This window comes from Hibiscus syriacus, unplaced genomic scaffold (assembly GCF_006381635.1).
Source record: "Hibiscus syriacus cultivar Baekdansim isolate YM2019G1 unplaced genomic scaffold, ASM638163v2 tig00111392_pilon, whole genome shotgun sequence".
Taxonomy (NCBI): Eukaryota; Viridiplantae; Streptophyta; class Magnoliopsida; order Malvales; family Malvaceae; genus Hibiscus; species Hibiscus syriacus.
Window position 1 is genome coordinate 665,152 of NW_024063078.1, and position 19,387 is coordinate 684,538.

At 35.1% G+C, this 19,387-nt stretch overlaps 1 protein-coding gene and 2 pseudogenes across 1 annotated transcript; 2 read left to right on the forward strand and 1 right to left on the reverse strand.

Annotated features, from left to right (window-relative positions):
- Positions 1-8,075: 8,075 nt before the first annotated feature.
- Positions 8,076-9,585, forward strand: LOC120160557 (annotated as a pseudogene).
- Positions 9,586-12,309: 2,724 nt separating this feature from the next.
- On the forward strand, positions 12,310-13,477 carry LOC120160558 (annotated as a pseudogene).
- A 2,291-nt stretch (positions 13,478-15,768) lies between these two features.
- On the reverse strand, positions 15,769-18,341 carry LOC120160559 (putative pumilio homolog 7, chloroplastic). Its single transcript, XM_039170954.1, has 6 exons — positions 18,157-18,341; positions 17,600-18,067; positions 17,364-17,526; positions 16,867-17,030; positions 16,168-16,426; positions 15,769-15,912 (listed from the first exon to the last, which is right to left on the reverse strand). The coding sequence occupies exons 1-6, from the start codon at positions 18,339-18,341 to the stop codon at positions 15,805-15,807; spliced, it is 1,347 nt and encodes a 448-aa protein (XP_039026885.1). The 3' UTR covers positions 15,769-15,804.
- Between the last annotated feature and the right edge of the window lie 1,046 nt (positions 18,342-19,387).

A 19,387-nucleotide genomic window follows, 5' to 3' on the forward strand; every position in this document is an offset into this window, starting at 1 on the left:
TCATAAATATCAAATCATTAGATTAATAATAATTATTAATCATTATTGTAATATAGTAATCAATCAATCAATCAATCAAGTTAAATAACAAATTTTATTTGATCATTAATATAATAGTATATTATATATTTAATGATTAATATTTATGAAATTATCTTATCTAATATTTTAATCTAATTAATTTATTTTTTATTTGTAGAAAAAATGAGCAACACTTTTTCACGATTGTCCATTATAATGGACAGATTATGGAAAATGAGGTCGGAGTAGTTTTTTCAGTCTAAAAAACCAATAAATATGATGTTCAAAAATACATCACATTATAGAAATGAAGCATAAGATAGAAAGAAAATTCGAGTTGCAGTTGATAGTTTAAGGTATAGGTTTATGATATGCCCCAACCCAGTCAGATATGCTACAGTTCCACTTGAAGAAGTTGATGATTTGGAACCATGGTTGGATTACATGAGTCAACCAATATAGCAGTTATTGAGTTATTTGTTGATGTGCATAACATATGTGATGTTCCTATGTCATCAAGGGTGTGGCTAAAATCCATCTGAAATGGCTTTATAGTCAGTTTGAGGAGCCGACATACAGGTTCCCGACAGTTTTATGGCACTATTGGAAAGTGTAAATGAAGTCGGAGGGACATCTGCAGCAGCAGTATGAGACGAGAACATACCGAATTGGTTGTCGATATTGATGCTGAAAATCGATGGGGAGAAATTCATGATGATTCAAGCGAAGATGAAGAAACCGAAGAACCCGTTTTAGGCGGCGACGAAAATATTTTGGTGGAGGTGCAATTGATGAAGTTCCAGCACCGTATGAGCTACTCCTCACATGTACGAGATAGACTATGATGCGATGACGGCACCTGAATTCCAGACATGCCACATTACCTCCGTACCAAATGACTGAATCATTCGATAATCTGGTGAATTTTCAGTTGGGGTGCAATTCAGAGGAAAAAATGAAGCTACGCTGGCGATTAAAGTACTGCATCAAATGCCATGTTGATGTCCATGTTACAGAGTCCAACCAGAAAACCCTATATGCGAAGTGTGGAAATATGGCCCAGAGTGCAAGTGGAAATCAGAGTGTCGAAAATCAAAGGCACGATGTTTGGGTCATCACGAGGTACAATGGTCCGCACACATGTTTCGAAACTCCATCGATCAAGACCACCGACTATTGGACTCCGATGTAATATGTGAATACGTGAAGGCGATGGTTGAAAATGATCCAAGGATATCTTGTTCAGTGTTAGATGCATCTATTCGAAGCCAATTTGGATATCAAGTAAAATATGGCAAGGTGTGGAATGTGAAGATGAAGGCAATGAAGCTGACGTATGGAGATTGGGATACATCGTACAATGAGCTACCACATTTGCTACAAGCATGAAGCGATTTATCCCAGGAACCATAGTGAAGTCTCAACAATGCCGCGCATATGACGAAGAAGGTCAACTTCTGCCAGGGAAGAAAATTTCATAGACTATTTTGGCATTAAAGGCATGTATTGAAGGATTTCATTTTGCAAACGTATGATCCAAGTAGATGGTACGTGGCTATATAGTCAATATAGGCATGTACTTTTGATAGCAGTTGCTCAAGATGGTGAGCGAAATATCTTCCCAATTGCATTCGCCATTATTGAAGGAGAGACAACAGAGGCTTGAGATTTCTTTCTGACCAATCTATATCAATATGTCGTTCGTGAAGATGGAGTTTGCTTGATATCCGATAGAGGAACGAGTATTTTGGCGGTAATTGAACGACCAGGAAGTCGTTGGATACCTCCGTATGCATATCCGACATTTTGTATCCGTCATATTGGCAAGAATAGTATCGACCAGTTTCATAACGCACATATTCGTAGCGAGATAGTCAGCATAGGTAAGTTTTATTTACAATATTTGTGCATTTTTTACGTGGATTTTTTAATTACGGTTTAACACAATATATTATGGAACAGGATACGAACTACGTCGACCAAATTTTGACAAGAGATTGGAGAATTTAAAGGTATTTTACAATGATCAGCGTGTTTGGAAGTGGGCTTCAAAAATACCGTGGGAAAAATGGTCGCAAGCATACGATGAAGGTCGGAGATACGAACATATGACCACATACCTTGCTGAGGCCATTAATTCGGTACTAAAAGGTACACGCCATCTCCCAATAGCGAGTGTGGTGAAAGAGACGTGCTTTAGATTGGCTAAAGTTTGGTCGGACAAAGGCAAGGAAATTGAGAGTCATAAATAGAGGTAAAACTTGGGCTCCTACAGTGGTGGAATCAATGGAAGCAAATGAGTGATTGGCAACATCAATGGTTGTTCATAATTTCGACCGAGTTGGTCATACTTTTGTCGTGTCGTGCATACGCCGTAACGTCGGAGGATAAGACCAAACATTTAGAGTTGATTTATGACACAAATGGTGTGATTTTGGTCGTTTTCAGGCATGGAAATATCCATGTGCTCATGCAGTCGTTGCATGTATGTATACTGGTGTAAGCGCATACACTTATGTTGATGAATGCTTCCACCTACGTAGGATATTAAATGTCTACAGCTATGCGTTCAGATAGATCCCTAATGAATCATATTGGCCCAAAAAGGATCATGATGAATGGCTACCAAATCCAATGCTTCGCAGAAGTCCAAAGGGTCGACCTGAGTCCACTTGAATTCATACCAGTATGGATTTCCATGCTAGAGAAAGAGGTCAAAAGAGATGCGGATTATGTAGGGGTGAAGGCCATTCAAAAAATAATTGTCCTAATTTACCAAGATATAGGCCTCATCATTAGTAATCATATATGTATTTCTATGTATTTATTCGAATTATGTGTGGTTCAATTAACGCCATTTTCGTTACATAACTAATATTATCCCGACATACATACCAGAGTTTGTTCAGTCTGAGGCACCCATCTATTATTAATATTTAATGATTTGATAATAATGATTAGTAATAATAAAATTATTATTAATTTTTAATGATTTGATAGTAATGAATAGTAATAATGAAATTATTATTAATTTTTAATGATTTGATAGTAATGATTAATAATAATGAAATTATCATTATATTTAATGATTTGATAGTAATGATTAGTAATAATGAAATTATTATTAATTTTTATGATTTGATAGTAATGATTAGTAATAATGAAATTATCATTAATATTTAATGATTTGATAGTAATGATTAATAATAATGAAATTATCATTAATTTTTAATGATTTGATAGTAATGATTAGTAATAATAATGGAGGGACCTAATTGATATGACATTTATAATTCGAGGACTTGAACAGATTTGAATGGACGTGTGGTTCAATTAACCATAAAAATGATTTAATAATAATTTAAATAATAATTTAATAATAAATTTAATATTTAATGATTTGATTATTTGATGATTTAGTAATGATTTGATAATAATCATTTTAGTAATGCTTTGATAATAATCATTATAATGATTTAGTAATAATCAATATAATAATGATTTAATAATAATGATAATAATAATTTAATAATAATAATGATAATAATGATTTAATAGTAATTATTTAGTAATGATTTATAATAATGATTTAATACTAATGATTTAATAATTACTATAATTATAGAATAATAACAAATGAGTGTACAAGTGTGGACTACTCGAGTTTAAATTTATACATAGTCGAATTTATTAATGATTTTTAAATATTTAATGATTTGATACTAATGATTTACTAATTATTATTAATAATGATTTATTATTAATATTTAATTATTTGATACTAATGATTTAAAATAGTCGAATTACTAAATATTTAATATTTGATACTAATGATACTAGTAATGATTTGATACTAAAAATCATTGTTAAGGTTAAAAAAACTAGTCTAATTTCAAATATAATATGTAATAAATAGCAAACGAGTTTACAATTGTTGTCAATGACGGGGTGTTGTTGAATGATAATGTCGGGGCGGACGTCTGATACGTTGTGGTCGTTGTGGTTGGTCAGGAGTATTGTACCCATCCTCCTCATTCATTGGGAGCATTTGAACTGCCATGTGTTCAAAGTCATACGTCGACGAAAACGTAGGAGAATAGATGGATGCCTCAGGCCGCACAAACTCTGGTATGTATGCCGGGACAATAGAATCATCAACTGCGTGATGCAACGATCACGCATCGCCGAACGGTTGTGGTGCGCTATTATCCTCATCGGTCATTTCCGCTTCAGGTTGTAGATGAACTCCCACTCCCACTCGATAGACAGTATTCAGCTTTACCAAATTTTCTTAAACCTAAAAAAATTGTCGCCTCTCTACCATTGTTGTGAGGAACGGCTTTCCATTATCCCAAAAATAAGCAAGGTAAGCCGAAGTCTCAAAATTAAAGTCATCGTCTTGAATGGTGTCAAGAGTTGGCATGAATGAAGCCCTATTGTTCCAAGCATTAATGTAGGTTGCATGATTCTCAACCTAATTAACGCCTCTTTACGACGAAGGTCAAATTTGTGTAGGTCGTCATGCTTGTCAACCCAATTCACCGGACGACAACCATCTAAGTTTTGGAGGAGGTCATGATCCCATGGACTCCGCGGAATAGGTTGGTGGAAGTGGAATTGCCTCAGCACTCTATCACATTGATCAATGGTGTAACATCACCAATATTGAAACCCATCTAAAATATTGTGCGTTATCAACGCAAATAATTCTTCATTCATGTATGGTCTCCAATTAAACTGTAAAATTACAAAAACAATAAAATTGATTTAAATCAAATAATATAGTTAATTTAAAAAATAATTAAAAAATAAATTATACATACCTCTTTTTTGGCCTTAATGTCGATCTTCAGCCTGAACTCTTTAATGTTGTTGTGCACCAACCCCGTGCCTTTAATTTTATGTCTCCTGTATATCAATTAAAACAAAAATAGAGACATTTTTTTCAATAATTTTAATCAAAATAAATTTTTTCTAATTAATATTTTATATTAAAATAGAGGATTCATATTACCTTCCGGCAAGTGAAAAGTCAACCGCAGTCCGACTAATCGGTGTCAAAAATGGAAGTCTATGCTAAGCCCATGATTGTAGCAGCAACAAACATCCACCGATTTCTGTTGTATTATTATCATTCACGACTAATGATGCCTTGCACATCTCACGATACAAGAACGCCAATATCGCCGAACCCAACTATATTGCCTACAATTCTCAAAATTTGTTAAAAAGAAGATACTGAGTGTGAACATAACTACCGGATTTATCAGACATCAAATCCCCCCAATCAACTGTAATATATATGCTCGTGTTGCATATAATTTCGTGCTCCGTACTATTTGGTTGAAGTTGAAATTCATTCTTCAACCATGACAACCTCACTCGCCACCCTCTACACTCTGTGGTACGGGCGTTTCCCAAGAAACAAGTTGCAAAGTTGTGCCACATTTTTAAACTCATGACATTACCACTGAAATCCCATTAGTTTGGACCCCGAGTTGTATTGCCACATCCTCCAAAGTTATCGTACATTCGCCACACGGCAAATGAAACGTGTGCGTTTCTGGTCTCCAACGTTCAATCAACGCACTGATCAAACCTGTGACCAACTTGTAATCTCGCACAAATGTCACATACCAAAATCCAGCCTCTTGCAAGTTTCTATCAATGGGTGTGGCTTGGCACTTTATGTAGTCGAAGACGAAAGACTCGCTGCTCGTCCTCCTACAATTAAATAATGCAAAAAATTATCACAATCATCATAAAATAATATTCAAATATTTATTAATTATAATTCATTAAACAAATATTTTATTCACCATTATTCCCAAATGACTTGAAATATGTTCATTGTCAAGTCTCAACAGTGGAATTTGGTCATATATTTGAATGAATCTGTAAAAAAAAAGTAAACAACAATATTTAAAAATTCATTAATATAACTAAATAATAACTAATTAACTATTTTACAACACAACAAAAAAATTAATATAATAATTATAATATATTAAACTAATAAACTACAAACTAAACTTTTAAAATATAAGTTAAACGTAAATTTTTCCTTAAACAACTAATAAACTATTCTTTAATATAACGTTAACTAATAAACTATTCTTTAATATACTTAAACTAATAAATGATTTTTAATTATAATTTACTACTAAAAAACTAATTAACTAATTTTTTATATAATATAAATTCAGCAAACAAATATAACTTAACTATTTAACTAACACAAACTAATTACATATTTTTTTATATATAAAAACGACTAACAAACTAACTAAATATTTTTATTAATATGTAACTATCAAACATACTAATTAAATAATTTTTTATTTCTAATGATATAACTTAAACTAACAATAATATAACTTAAACTAACAAACTAATTAACTAATTAACTAATTTTTGTTTACCCTAATTTATAATAATAAATAAAACTAATAATTTATAACAAAACTAATTTAAATAATTATTCTTTATATAACTAACTAATAAACTATTTTATTATAATAAAATTTAAACTACTAATAAACTATTTTTTTATAATATAAATTCAACAACCAAAATATAACTTAACTATTTAACTAACTACAAACTAATTCAATATTAGACTAACTAACACACTAATTAATTATTTTTTTATATAACCATTAAACAAACTAATTAAATAATTAACTAAAATTTTGTTTTAACTTAAACCATAAACTAACAAACTAATAATTTAAAATAATAAACTAATTAAAATAATTAAAAAAACTTACCTCGATGTTGTGCTCTCCTTTCTTCTTCCTTATCTTTCTCTGCTATCTTCTCCTTTGCTATTTTCTCCCTTTCTTATCTCTTAATTGTTTCACTCATTAACCCATCAATCCAAATATAATACAACATCGGGCAGACTCTGCTTCAATTATAAGTGGCCGAGTCATTCACGTTCACGGGCTGCAATAATGCATCAATAAGTGCTGCAATAATGCAACTGATTTCACACTGCATGGAGTAGAGACACAGCGACAGCAGAGCACGTGAGAGCTTCGGGCGAAGGCATAGGTCGTTGGGATCCCTTGGCGACCTACAATGTCGCTGGGATGCCCTGGCGACCTACCCACGTTGCCATGCTGCCACCAGACCCATGCCATGTTGCCATGCCGCCATGCACAGCCATGCATGCCATGCCGCCATGCACAGCTATACGAGACTCCAAGCTCGCCGGATGGCATGACGACCTACGGCAACACTGTGGAGATCACTCCATTTGAGCAATTAATTTGGGGAGATCATTATTTCGTGAAATAAACAATTGAGAGCATTATCTCGTTGATTTTGCCAATTAAGATGGAAATTTGGGTTTGATTAGTTGTATTGTGTGAAAGGAAATTCTGGTTTGAAAACAAACCCTTTTGACAAATGATTCCAACAATAAAAGCTAATTAAATATACATATGAATTAAGTTTTTTAATAAAATGTATGTATTATATCCAAGAACAACAACAACAAACTACTGCAAGAGGAACTAAAGTATATCACAAAAAATGATAATTAAGTAAATTTCAATCTATACAAAATCCAAAATTTATGGCATCAATTCTATCAAGCTTTCTTCCATAGAGGTTATATTAACAATCTCCTTGACGGAGCCTAAAACATCAAGCGCACCACTAGCAAGGCCATCAAACACCATTTTATTTACTTTTTTTCTCATATATAACAGGAAAAAAAAATTTAATACAAAAATAAATATCTAAATTATGCATAAAAACATTTTAATATCTATAAAGATTAAATTAATACAAAAATAATAATTTAAATATATTACTAGACAAAAATTACCCTTTTTAACCTGTAATAACGGAATAAGATATTGGGTGAATCCTCGTCTAATTAAACGGGAATAAATATTCATTAAACTCTTTCTAGTCTATAGGCTCTAGTAAGTCAAGCCGAGGCGAGACCCGGCTTTTTGGGGTTCCCATAACCCAATTCCCAAATCCCGCTAATCCCTCCGATTCTCGCTCGAGTCAACCGCCGCCATGGATTTCCACCGTAACCCTTCCACAAACTCTCATCTTCCTCCACCTCCTCCTCATCCACTGCCCGCCACCAACCTCCTCCCTCCACTGCTGCCACTGACAACGATCCGATGCACTCTTGGTGGGAATCCATCTCCAAACAACGGGCCAGCATCCTTTCCCTTGCCGCTCTCCTCCCTTCCGGTGGAGCAACTATTTCTTCCTTGGCCGATTCCGACCGTCCGGCTGTTTCTCTCCTCTCGTCTTCCTCCGCTTCTCTGATTTCCTTGGCCTTATTTCTCCGACATCCGGCTCTGGCTCCGACCTTCTCTGCCAATGGCTCTACGAAACTTTCCAATCATCGGATCCTCATCTCCGCCTTCTCGTACTCTGTTTTCTACCTCTTCTCTCCGGCATCTACCTTTCCCGTATCCACTCATCGGATTCTTCTTCTGTGACGTCGCTCGCCGGATTTGAAGCTGTTCTACTCGCCATTTACTCTTCCGAAGCCAAATTCCGGGACGGAAAACCGCTTCTCGTCCAAATTCGACCTGTCTCAACCGTCTTACCACACTCCGCGTAACAAGCCCGTTGACGACAGATCTAGACAATCCGTCGGCGTTTTATCAGCTCCACTCGAGCCACATTTAGCCGTTAAGTCAACTAAGCGAGCTATCATCGTTGGAACGACGCTTGATTGTTTTTACAAGCAAGTTTCGCAAATGCCGGCTTGGTCTAAATTGGATTTCTGCAAATTCGCCGCCGCTTGGGCGGGGCAAGATTGTCCTTGCGGAACAAAATTTGATCGGGATGAGAATGATCACCATGAAAACGGTAACGTCTACGGCAACAGTTACGAGCACATTTATAGAGAGGATTCTGGGTTTAGCAATGGAGCGAAAAGCCATGAAGAGACTATGAGGATGATGTGATCAAGGAAGTGGTGGTGGTGGAGATGAACAATTTGGGGATTAATGGAGATTCTGAGAACTTGGAGATAAAGAGTGTGAGGATCCCGTTACCGTGGGAACTTTTAAGGCCGGTGGTGACAACTTTAGGGCATTGTTGTTCGGTCCTTCAAATTCCCAAGACGTAAAGGATGCCGCATCCGTCGCAATTAGGTGTTATACGCGAGGGGCGTCTCACGATTTGGCGCCACAAGCGATCTTGGCATTGCAGAGTCTCATAAGGCTTGATAAGAGTGCAAGAGCGGCAGCAACCAATGCGACTTCCAGTTCTAACAGCAACACACCTCGCAAGGTGAAGAAACCAGAAATCCTATGGTTTCCAAGTGATCTCATGGTTTGCTTGGGCAGGTAATGGATGTGTGCATAGTTAAGCTCAGTTATCATTCTGTAGGATAATTTACAATATGTGGAAAATCAATTTTACTACTACTGGTTTAGTATAATTATCATCTTCGAAATTGTATTGAGTGATTTTTTTTATCATTTGTAAGGTCTCGAATTTGATGCTTGCAGATTTCTTTTTTGAATAATTTCAGATGCTTGCAGATTTCTGATTGCTTAAGATGTGGGTTTGTTTGAATCAGTTTGGATTGAGGATTTAAGACATTGTCTTGCAATCGTTACTAGCTATATTATTACTATATGATTGATGCTTGAGCACTGCATATGCCATACAGTATAGTGTTTAGAGACTCTGCCTGTTGAATTTCCAGTTCTGAGTAGGCTGCTATCGTTCTGCTTAATCTGTCCGAGTTCTTTATATTTGCATTGTCGTCGTACCTATAGAGTTAAGACTTGCGGTTCGGCATTAACATTGTGCTTTGGGGCAACTTCTCATGCATTTGTTACTTGGTTGCTTATAATCATTACATTATAGATGTAGAGCATGGTTTCTGTTATGGATCATCTAATGAACAAGAAGAATTGAGACATCCACAGGATTCTTACTAGTGCATGACCGAGGGATGACCTCAGATTTTCTTTTGTGCGGTTCTGCATTTACATTGTGTTTTGGATTCGAATGATTCAGCAGATGATGTCTCAGATGAAATGAGGAAACTATCATATTTATTTTGTTCATCTGTATTGTCGAATCATTACGGTATCTATTCGTATTCTCCTATAGCACAATATGTTTTATGAACATTATTTACGCACTAGAACAGAACGGATTGATTAAAGTCGCGAGGATTTTTTCCATCTTGTACCCATCATGTCTACTTGGGCTTTTGCATGTTTGTCTTTCTATGTGCTGTTATGATGATATAAAAGCTTAAAATTGACCCATATTTGTATTTTCATATTCAAAATTGTAATACTTATTAGATTTAATACTTTTTAGTGCTTGAACTAAACCTCAAAATACAATTTGGTGCCTAAAGAATGTTTCGCTCAAAATAGGTTCTTAAACGTTTTTCCGTTATACTTTTAGGTGTCTGGACTGTAACGGCCATTAAAATTAGCAGTTAATCGACATTTTTTTCCTTATATTTTTTTGAAATTTTTTTTTTTAAAACAAAATAATATTGTTAAAAAAACTCAAATGTTTCAAAAATGTCAAAATGGCTCTTAAGATTTCAAAACCCAAATTATTCAACTCTTTTTTCAGGCATTGTTGACGTCGTAGGTTGCATAGTCGTCGGCCTACATTGTTGTCAAGTCCTTTGTCGTCACCTCTAATCGATCGTCAGTTGAAAATTGACCATAAATCACGTGCAAATCGATCAAAGAAGGTGGTTGTGCTTCATCGGTCTTTGGGCAAGGGATGGTCCGTGGGTGTGGTTTGCCAGAATTTGGGTTAGGGATTTAGGAGTATTATGGGGGTTTAATGATTCTAGGGTATTTTATGAAAAGAATGAAAACATAAGGGTTTTTTTAATAATAATAATAATTTAGCTTTTTAATATATTTTTTTAAAAAATATGAGTGACATGTGTCCGTTAACAAAATATTATAACATCCGGACACTTAAATAATAATGAGAAAACGTTAGACATCTATTTTTAGTAAAAATTATTTGGACATCAAATCATATTTCAAGATATAGTTTAAGTATTAAAAACTATATTAAGCCTTTTAAGTTGGTTATTGTTTCAATCATAGATTTAATCATGGATCAGTTAAATTTTATTTGGAAAATCAAGATCAATTAATTTTTTTAATTGCAATTCAACGATCATATTCATAGTCGTTAAATTCGCTGACATTGCATCTGAGGTTAAAACCTCCACCACTAATATGTTAAATAATTATTATTTAAATAAATAAATAACGTATATAAATTAAGACTACGTGAAATAAATGAATAAAAAATTCAACCGACTATAATTACCAAAATTATTGAACTTATCCTTAAATAATTTAATTCAACCTAATTCATAATAGGGTAAAGTACACAAATGGTACCCAATTATAAGTGTTTTTTTAAGTCCCTCAACTATTAAAAGTTACAAAATGACTGATTATTCATTATGTTTCAAACTTGTCCTTTTTCGTTAAAAAAATTAACGGCCATCTGAAATGGATGTCAATATACTGACTGAGATATGTTAGTCGTTTGAGATTATGAGATCAGATTTTATCATAACTCAGTCACAAGTTAACTTCCAGCTCTGACTATCGTTAATTTTTTTATAGAAAATGACCAGTTTGGAACATAATAAATAGTCGGCTGACCATTTTGTAACTTTAATAGTCGAGAGACTCAACAAAACAACTCCCTATAGTCAGAGGATTATTTTGTAACTTTTAATAAGCGGAACTCAAAAAGCAGCATCCTATAATCAGGGGATCATCTATGTACTTTAACCCTTCGTATAATACAATGTTTTAAAAAACCATAATCGAATCATTGAAGGTTTCCAAATGAAAAGGGACAGACAGTAAGGCACAAGTAGATTCTGCAGTAGTCAATATAGAGGAACTAATGCTATAAAATCCATATGTAATTTAGTCATTGAAACAAACAAACCGATTGTTTTCCTTTCCTATGGTGGCAAAATCAAGTGCCCTTGTTTGTGCTTGTTATCACTTGAAATATTTCTCAAACTCGGTTAGCTGCCATAACCATCTGCCCCCACAAGACCATGTTGCTTTCTTCATCTTTGGGGATTCAATATTGATCCTGGAAACAAAATTATATCGGCACCATCCTCGATTTTAAAGCCGACTTCTGGCCTTACAGCGAGACCTTCTTCGAATACCCCACCAGTAGATTTTCCGATTGCCGTTCATGCTAATTCATGATATATAACGGCGTTTTTTTGCTACAAATACCACTAATTATTATGTATATAGTGGAGTTATGTCACCCCAAACACCACTAATTGTCATGGTATATAGTGGCATTTTTCGTCTTTAAAACAACGCAATCAAAACTGATTTACAAATGTTTTTTTTCTATTTTTTACCAAAATTTATCTAATAATATCTAATAACAATCTTAAAATTTAATTGCGATCCGAATTAAATAAAAGTAATTAGTGTACATTAAACGCATTGGAAACACAAGTAAAATACTTCAAAAAAGTTGAGAGATCATTGAGGAAAGAACTTGGAATTGCAGAGACCAAGATACTGTTGCCCAGTGTCGTTTATTTCATAGGTATCGGAAGCAATGATTACTTGACCAAAACCTCAAGTATCACAGATGAAGAGTTTGTTCCATGGTGATCGGCAACCTAACTATTTCTCTCAAAGTAAGTTCTATATCTTAATTATTGATCGATTAATCCGAATTAGGTAGGTAAGGGCAAACTTCCCAACCCAATTTGCTCATAGTGCATGATATCATCATACCAACCGGTTGTTAGTATCTTTTCATTCAATTTTCTCAGCTCAAATCGCTCAACAACCTCAGGAAATATACAAGAAGGAGGAGGAAGTTTGGGTTCACTAACATGATGCCATTGGGTTGTTTCCCATTTTTCAAAGCTCAAAGTGGGGGTTCTTGCATTGATTAAGTCAATGCACTGGCAAAAGTGCACATTCAGAGTTCCCCAAAACCCTAAACAAGTTGATGAACCAGCTCGACGGGTTCAAGTATGGCTATTACGATTTCTTTGAATCCATTACTGAAAGGTCGAACAACCCTTCAAATACGGTAATGTTAGCCCAATCTTCTCTATATAAGTATATATCTCATCGGAATTTAACTAAAACAGAGACGGCATGTTAACGTGGATGATGATGATGTAAAGGTTTCAAGGAAACAACCGCATGCTGTGGCTCCGGCGAGGGCGGAGGAGCTTATAGCTGCGGAGGGAAGAGAGGGGTACCGGAGTTCGTTTTATGCATGAATCCCGATGAGTATCTGTTCTTCGACGCCTATCATTACACGGAGAAGGCTTACGAGCAATTCACGGGAGTGGAATGGAACTGCAGATATTGTGTGGCCTCACAATCTCAGAACACTGTTTCAAGCAACCGTTTCATCTGATCGTTCTTATCAGTTGGTTGTTCAAACTCTGTAGAAGAAACGGCGTCTATTTGCAAAGTCGGGTTACGGATGTAGTTCTTACCTTAAAATTGGATTAGATTTTAAGTAGGGTGAAATCTTTTTAAACTCAAATCACATTGATTATAAGTGAAACATATAATATTTCAATTGAATTCGAGTGGACCTAAAACATGATCCGACCCAGGGCCGTGGCTGGGGGGCGCAAACTGCGCGACCGCGCAGGCTCCCCCAAAGAATGGGGCCCAAAAATATATATATATAGTAGCATTTTACCAATAAACGTCACTATAGATAGACCTATTGCGACGTATTTTTTTAAAAACACCACTATTATTGCGGCTTTATTGATAAAACGTCATTATAGATGGATTTATTGCGGCTTGTCAAGAAAACGCCACTATTATAACCCTAAAATCGAATATATCTAGAAAATAGAGACCCCTTTATACGAATTTGTACAGGACCCCTGAAATCTGCCACGGCCCTGATCCGACCCAATTGATACCAATCCCTAATCTAAATTATATATTGATTTAGATTTGACGATTTAATAGTAATTATTATTTTTTTAATCTTTTGAAAGGGGTTAAATACTATGTTGTCGTATTATTTAAAAGAAAAACTTAAAAGAAAAGAAAGAAAAGGTTAAAACACGAGGAAAGGTGATTGCTGTGAGGGATGGTTATGGATTCAAATCCTACTCATATCGGATTTTTGAAAAAGAATTGGGCTTGGATCGGGTTGGATTTTTTATAAAAAAATATGTTAAGGTAGGGTCGGGTTTAGGATGAAAAATATTTGACCTGACCCGACCTCCCAAAAATATTTTTATTTTACATTATATATATATATATATATATATATATGAATAATTGTAATAATATCTCTCTATATATTATTTTTAATTAAGTATCTATTTTTTTATTAAATAAAAGTAAAATTTTTTATAAATACATTATTTTGAATATGATCGGATCAGGTCAAATTCTGATTTTATCTCAAAAAGATAGGTCGAATTCGAATCGGATGGAAGGTGTATATTTTTTAAGTCAAATTTAAATCGAGTGAAAGATATATATTTATTTAATTGAATTCGAATCAAATAGAAAACATATAACTTTTAGGTCAAATCAGATTATCACTAAACGTGACCATGCCCATCACTAAATATGAATGAGAGGTTGGGTACATTACATATCAGAATTGGTGGACAAAAAGTACATTGAGGAGATCGATCAGCTTCAACGACATGATAGGTTAACGCGCCCCCCCCCCTTCGTCCACGTGTCCCATAGCGATTGGCCATAAAATATTATTTATTACGGCCTCCTACTTTCCGTAAGTTACTAATTACGTGGTCTTGTCAGCTTCATAATTTTAAAATTAATTAATATTATTAATTGTACTTTAATTTTAGTAACTACTTTTTGTTTGCCGAAATTAAGGAAATTGAGATTTCTCAAATTTATTCAAAGAATTAGATCAAAATGAATAATTTAATATAAAATTATTTTATGCAGATACGATTTGATCTAAATTATTTTGTTAATTCAAAATTCAAAAAATATTTTACAATTGAAGAAGTATATGTTATAATAGAAAGTAGTCAATACAGGGCAAACTTATTCTGATGAGGCTTTAAAAAAGAAGAAGCTGATATAGGGTAGAAGAAAAATTATTTTTTCAAGTGGGATGAAAGTTGTAGTGAACATCGGAAGACGCCCAGAGCACACGATGTCTTTTGAAAGACGGCCGGAACACATGGCGTCTTCAGACTCTTCACCTTCGTCGTGCCTTAAATTTGAATGTGCAACAGAGAGGGAGGCAGAGAGAGGCTGCAACAATGAAAGAGAAGAAAGAGAGAGAAGGAAAAGAGAGGGAGATTAGCCATAGTTCGATCGAATCTTAAAGACGCCATATACTTTGACCGTCTTCTCAAAGACGATAACTGTTCCCGGCATTTTCCGGTGATACTGTTCAAAACGCTCTATTTGGGAAAATATTTTTTCTCCTCTCCTATATCAGCCATTCTTTCTTTTTTCAAAGCCCCATCGGAGCATTTTTGCTCAACAACAGTCACCAACTTTACTAAAGATTAGGTTTTTTTTATTAAAAAAAATCAAGTTCGAATCAAGTTAGATTTAAAAAAAATAGGTCAAATTGATAAAATTTGAAAATACTCGACTAGGCTAAAGGCACGAGCCGTTTTAACAGTTTAGTCCAGTTTCCATGTATATATGTGTGTGTAGAGATGATGATTATAGCGGACAGAAGAAAAGAAGGATAACAGAGACACAAAACAGCAAAAGACACTTCTTTCGGAGATGGGAAGAATGTACATCACTTTTTGAGAAGCTTATGTGAGAGAATCCTCTTCGAATATGGGCTGTTGCGTGATAGTGCTTTATGGGACTCGATTGATTCAACGAGCGAATTGTGCAGAGATCCCTAACATCATTGAAAGAAATGAGAAATCGGAGACATTTCCTGATATTAGTAGGAGGATTAGAGTAACATGCAAGAAAAGAGGATTTCAAACCAAACAATTTGATTCGAAAATGGGGTCTTCTAAGTTTGATTCCCAGACCAATGCATATAAATGTTATGATGAAACACACATGTTTTGAGCCATAGACACAAAGATGGTGTTGATTGAGGGATCGGAGATTTTGTAAATAATAGAAAAGTAATTGATTCTCAAACCTCGGACACACGAAGAGCAGTTTGCACAACATAGTTTGCATGTGGATCTTGAAGTAATCGTTCAAAGTGAGTTGTAGAGAGCAATTCCTGAATGATTTTCGATCGGCTCTCGCCATTTAACACCAGAAGACATTTTTCGACCACGTGACTGCTGAACTTATGTGATGAGAGGTGCACATAATGCCCTTCGAATTGAGATATCAAAGTCGAAGTGGCGGATGGAATCTTTAACTCCAAAATAAACTGAACAACATAATTTCTGCAAAATCAAAAACAAGAATCTGTGGTTAAAAGAAACACATAAAAGGGAACATATATGACAAGCTTGAATTCAGGGGCACTGGGGAATATTGATTTTGGAATAAACAAGCATCGAATAAATAAAGCAAACTTCACACGTTAAAGGGCTAACTGAGGACAAATGGTTGTTTTCGAACAAAATACGAGCACCACACCAACACGATGATATATTTCAGCATGCTTTAATGCTTGACTTCATTAACAAAATATGAGTCCATGACACAAAATGAGTCATTAATTCACTTTTTGAAACAAAGTGTTCTGGTTTACTGCACCTTTTCTGCATCACCAGTCAACCAGAAAGTCTGGCTACTCAGTAAATCGAAAATTCTTTATTGCATACACAGCTATGTTAGATTATGTAAGTTGAGTTTCCTCTGAGTGATGATTGATGCTTACCCATATGCGTCCTGTGCAAGTAGAAGCCCATTGGTGGATATTTGTTCAACCAGTTTTTCCCGATATTCCCCAGAGGAATGACTAATGCATCGTTGCAAAACACAACAGCCGTGTTGATGAGTTGCAATATCGACACAATACTTTGCAGCAGCAACAAAAATAAACTGTCAAAATGATAGGAAAAAAGGACATTGTCAATATCTTCCAAGTAATGAACCCGAGAACAAAGATGAACGAACAAAATTCAACAAGCGCACACACATCATTTTCTTAGCTAAATTGTAAATGAAACCGCCAATTTACACAAAACACCCACTAAATAAACCACAGAGATTGCTAGCAACTGCAATATCTGCAAAAGACTGCTAACAGACAGTGCAATATGTATTGACAGAAAAAATACTAGATAAACACTCCATTATTTTGCATAAAGTTACAAGCACTGATTCTTGTTCCAATCTAAACGACAATAACACCTAGAAAGGTGGAAGGCTTACCTTGTTATCTTCACTGCAAAGGCATTGCAAGCACCTCTGCACGACATGATTCCCATTCAGGTCCTTGATGAGAGATAAAAACCCAGGCTCGAGAGCTGATATAACTAGTGAAATATGCTGCCTGGTTTTGAGAGTCTCAATCAACTTCTGCACTACACGGGTGCTGAAACAAGGAAAACAATGTTAGAAATACAACCTTACATAAGAAATATACATTTACAGTGTTTCAAACATACCCGTGTGTGTTTAGAGATATTCTAACAAGCTGCCCTGGTTCCTCGGTAGCCATTAGCAAAATCTGCATCCTCTGTTCTTCATTACACACTTCCAATAACTTCTGCATAAGATAATTCCCAAAAGGGTTCATCATGAGTTCAACTACATGATCAATGATCTCCTTAAATATTATTTCAAGGTCCTCTGGGGTACCCTCATCGAATAGCCGCTGTAAGAACCTAAAACCGTGTTGATCTTTTGCTATTAAGTATATATATCCACGAGCTTCAGCCAAAGAGTTACACTTAAACGCCAAAGAGAATGAGTTACATAACTTGGCATTTCCACAAGCTGCTGCAAAGTGAGACCAATTATCAAGTTCTAACCTTCCATCTCGGCGCTTACTCACACCAATCTCCTGCAGTGAGCCCTTGTTCTGCCCCCTCGAACAATCAAGTCCCTTGTTGATTACAAAGTTGAACCATCTCCTTGAATAATGAAATTATCCTCATGTGGGATTCCAACATTCGAATGAGCTCTAGGCATCACAACGGATAATGGCGGACCCTGATTTAACATGTTTCCAACACTGGCATTACGGTTTGCTTGAACAAACGGGGGAGAACCATGGAAATTCAGCTGACCTCTTCCATCGTTCCAATTCATATTGTTTCGTTGTCCATAGATTAAACCATTATTCATAATAAGATTATGCTCCTTTTTCTGCCCTGGAGGTCTCATTGCACCATTCCAACAACTCATTCGCCATTGCGAAACCAAAGCATTGGGCAACCAATATACATTTGGGGATATTCCAGCTGGGGAAATCCAGAAAATGCCGTATTCCTCCCATCGTTGACACTCAATGGAACACTCATTGAAACAGGGGACTGGATACCCACAAAATCAGAAAACCCCTTCCTGGGTTCATCACAAGCCCCATGTTTTTTAATTCCATTGGATTCAAGTGAAAAATCACTAAAACTAGAAACGAAATTCTCTTGATCATCATTAATATAAATTTTACTAAGATTTCTACAAAGACCCAGTTCACCAAACAAGCTGTCACTACTAGCCTTTTGCCTAATAGTTGAATCCATGGACAGTCCATTAGACAAGTGTGGCTTAAGGTCCTCTAATGGCGGTGGAGGTGGTGATCCATTAGACAAATTCGAAGAACCATCTGACAGTAAAGAGAAACCGCTCACAGGGGAAACACGTGTATGGTTATGGAAATAGCTTGATGGGTCGTCATTATACATAAGACCATACATGACATTAAATGACTCATTTTGACGATGATGATGATGATGTGATGTTGCATGAGGGATCTCATCTAATAACATATCAAACTCATCATCATCCTTCATGTTCCCTCCCTTCTTCTTCTCGGCGGCAGATTCCAACATCACAGAAAGACAAAAAGAAAAACAAATAGAACCAGAAACCAAACCGAAACAAATAGAAAAAAACAAGAACAAGAAACAATCAAAAGAAGCACATCAGAAGTAAAACAACAAATACCCAGAACAGAATACCGCTTTTTATCATCTGGGTTTTGCTCAGATTCTGAAACCAAAAAGACAAAAAAAAAGAACAATCTTTTCGCTTTTTACTTTTCTTTTTCCAAATGGCATTTCACTGATAAGGAAATAAATTCATTTTTCTTGGTTTTGGGATTTCTTTTGTTTGCGAAGAGTTTGGTGTAGGAGTGTATTCAGTTTGGTTTGGTTCGATTTTTTATTAAAAATTGAACCGAATCGAAATAAATTGATTTTTAATATTTAAACCGAAACCGAAATTGAATA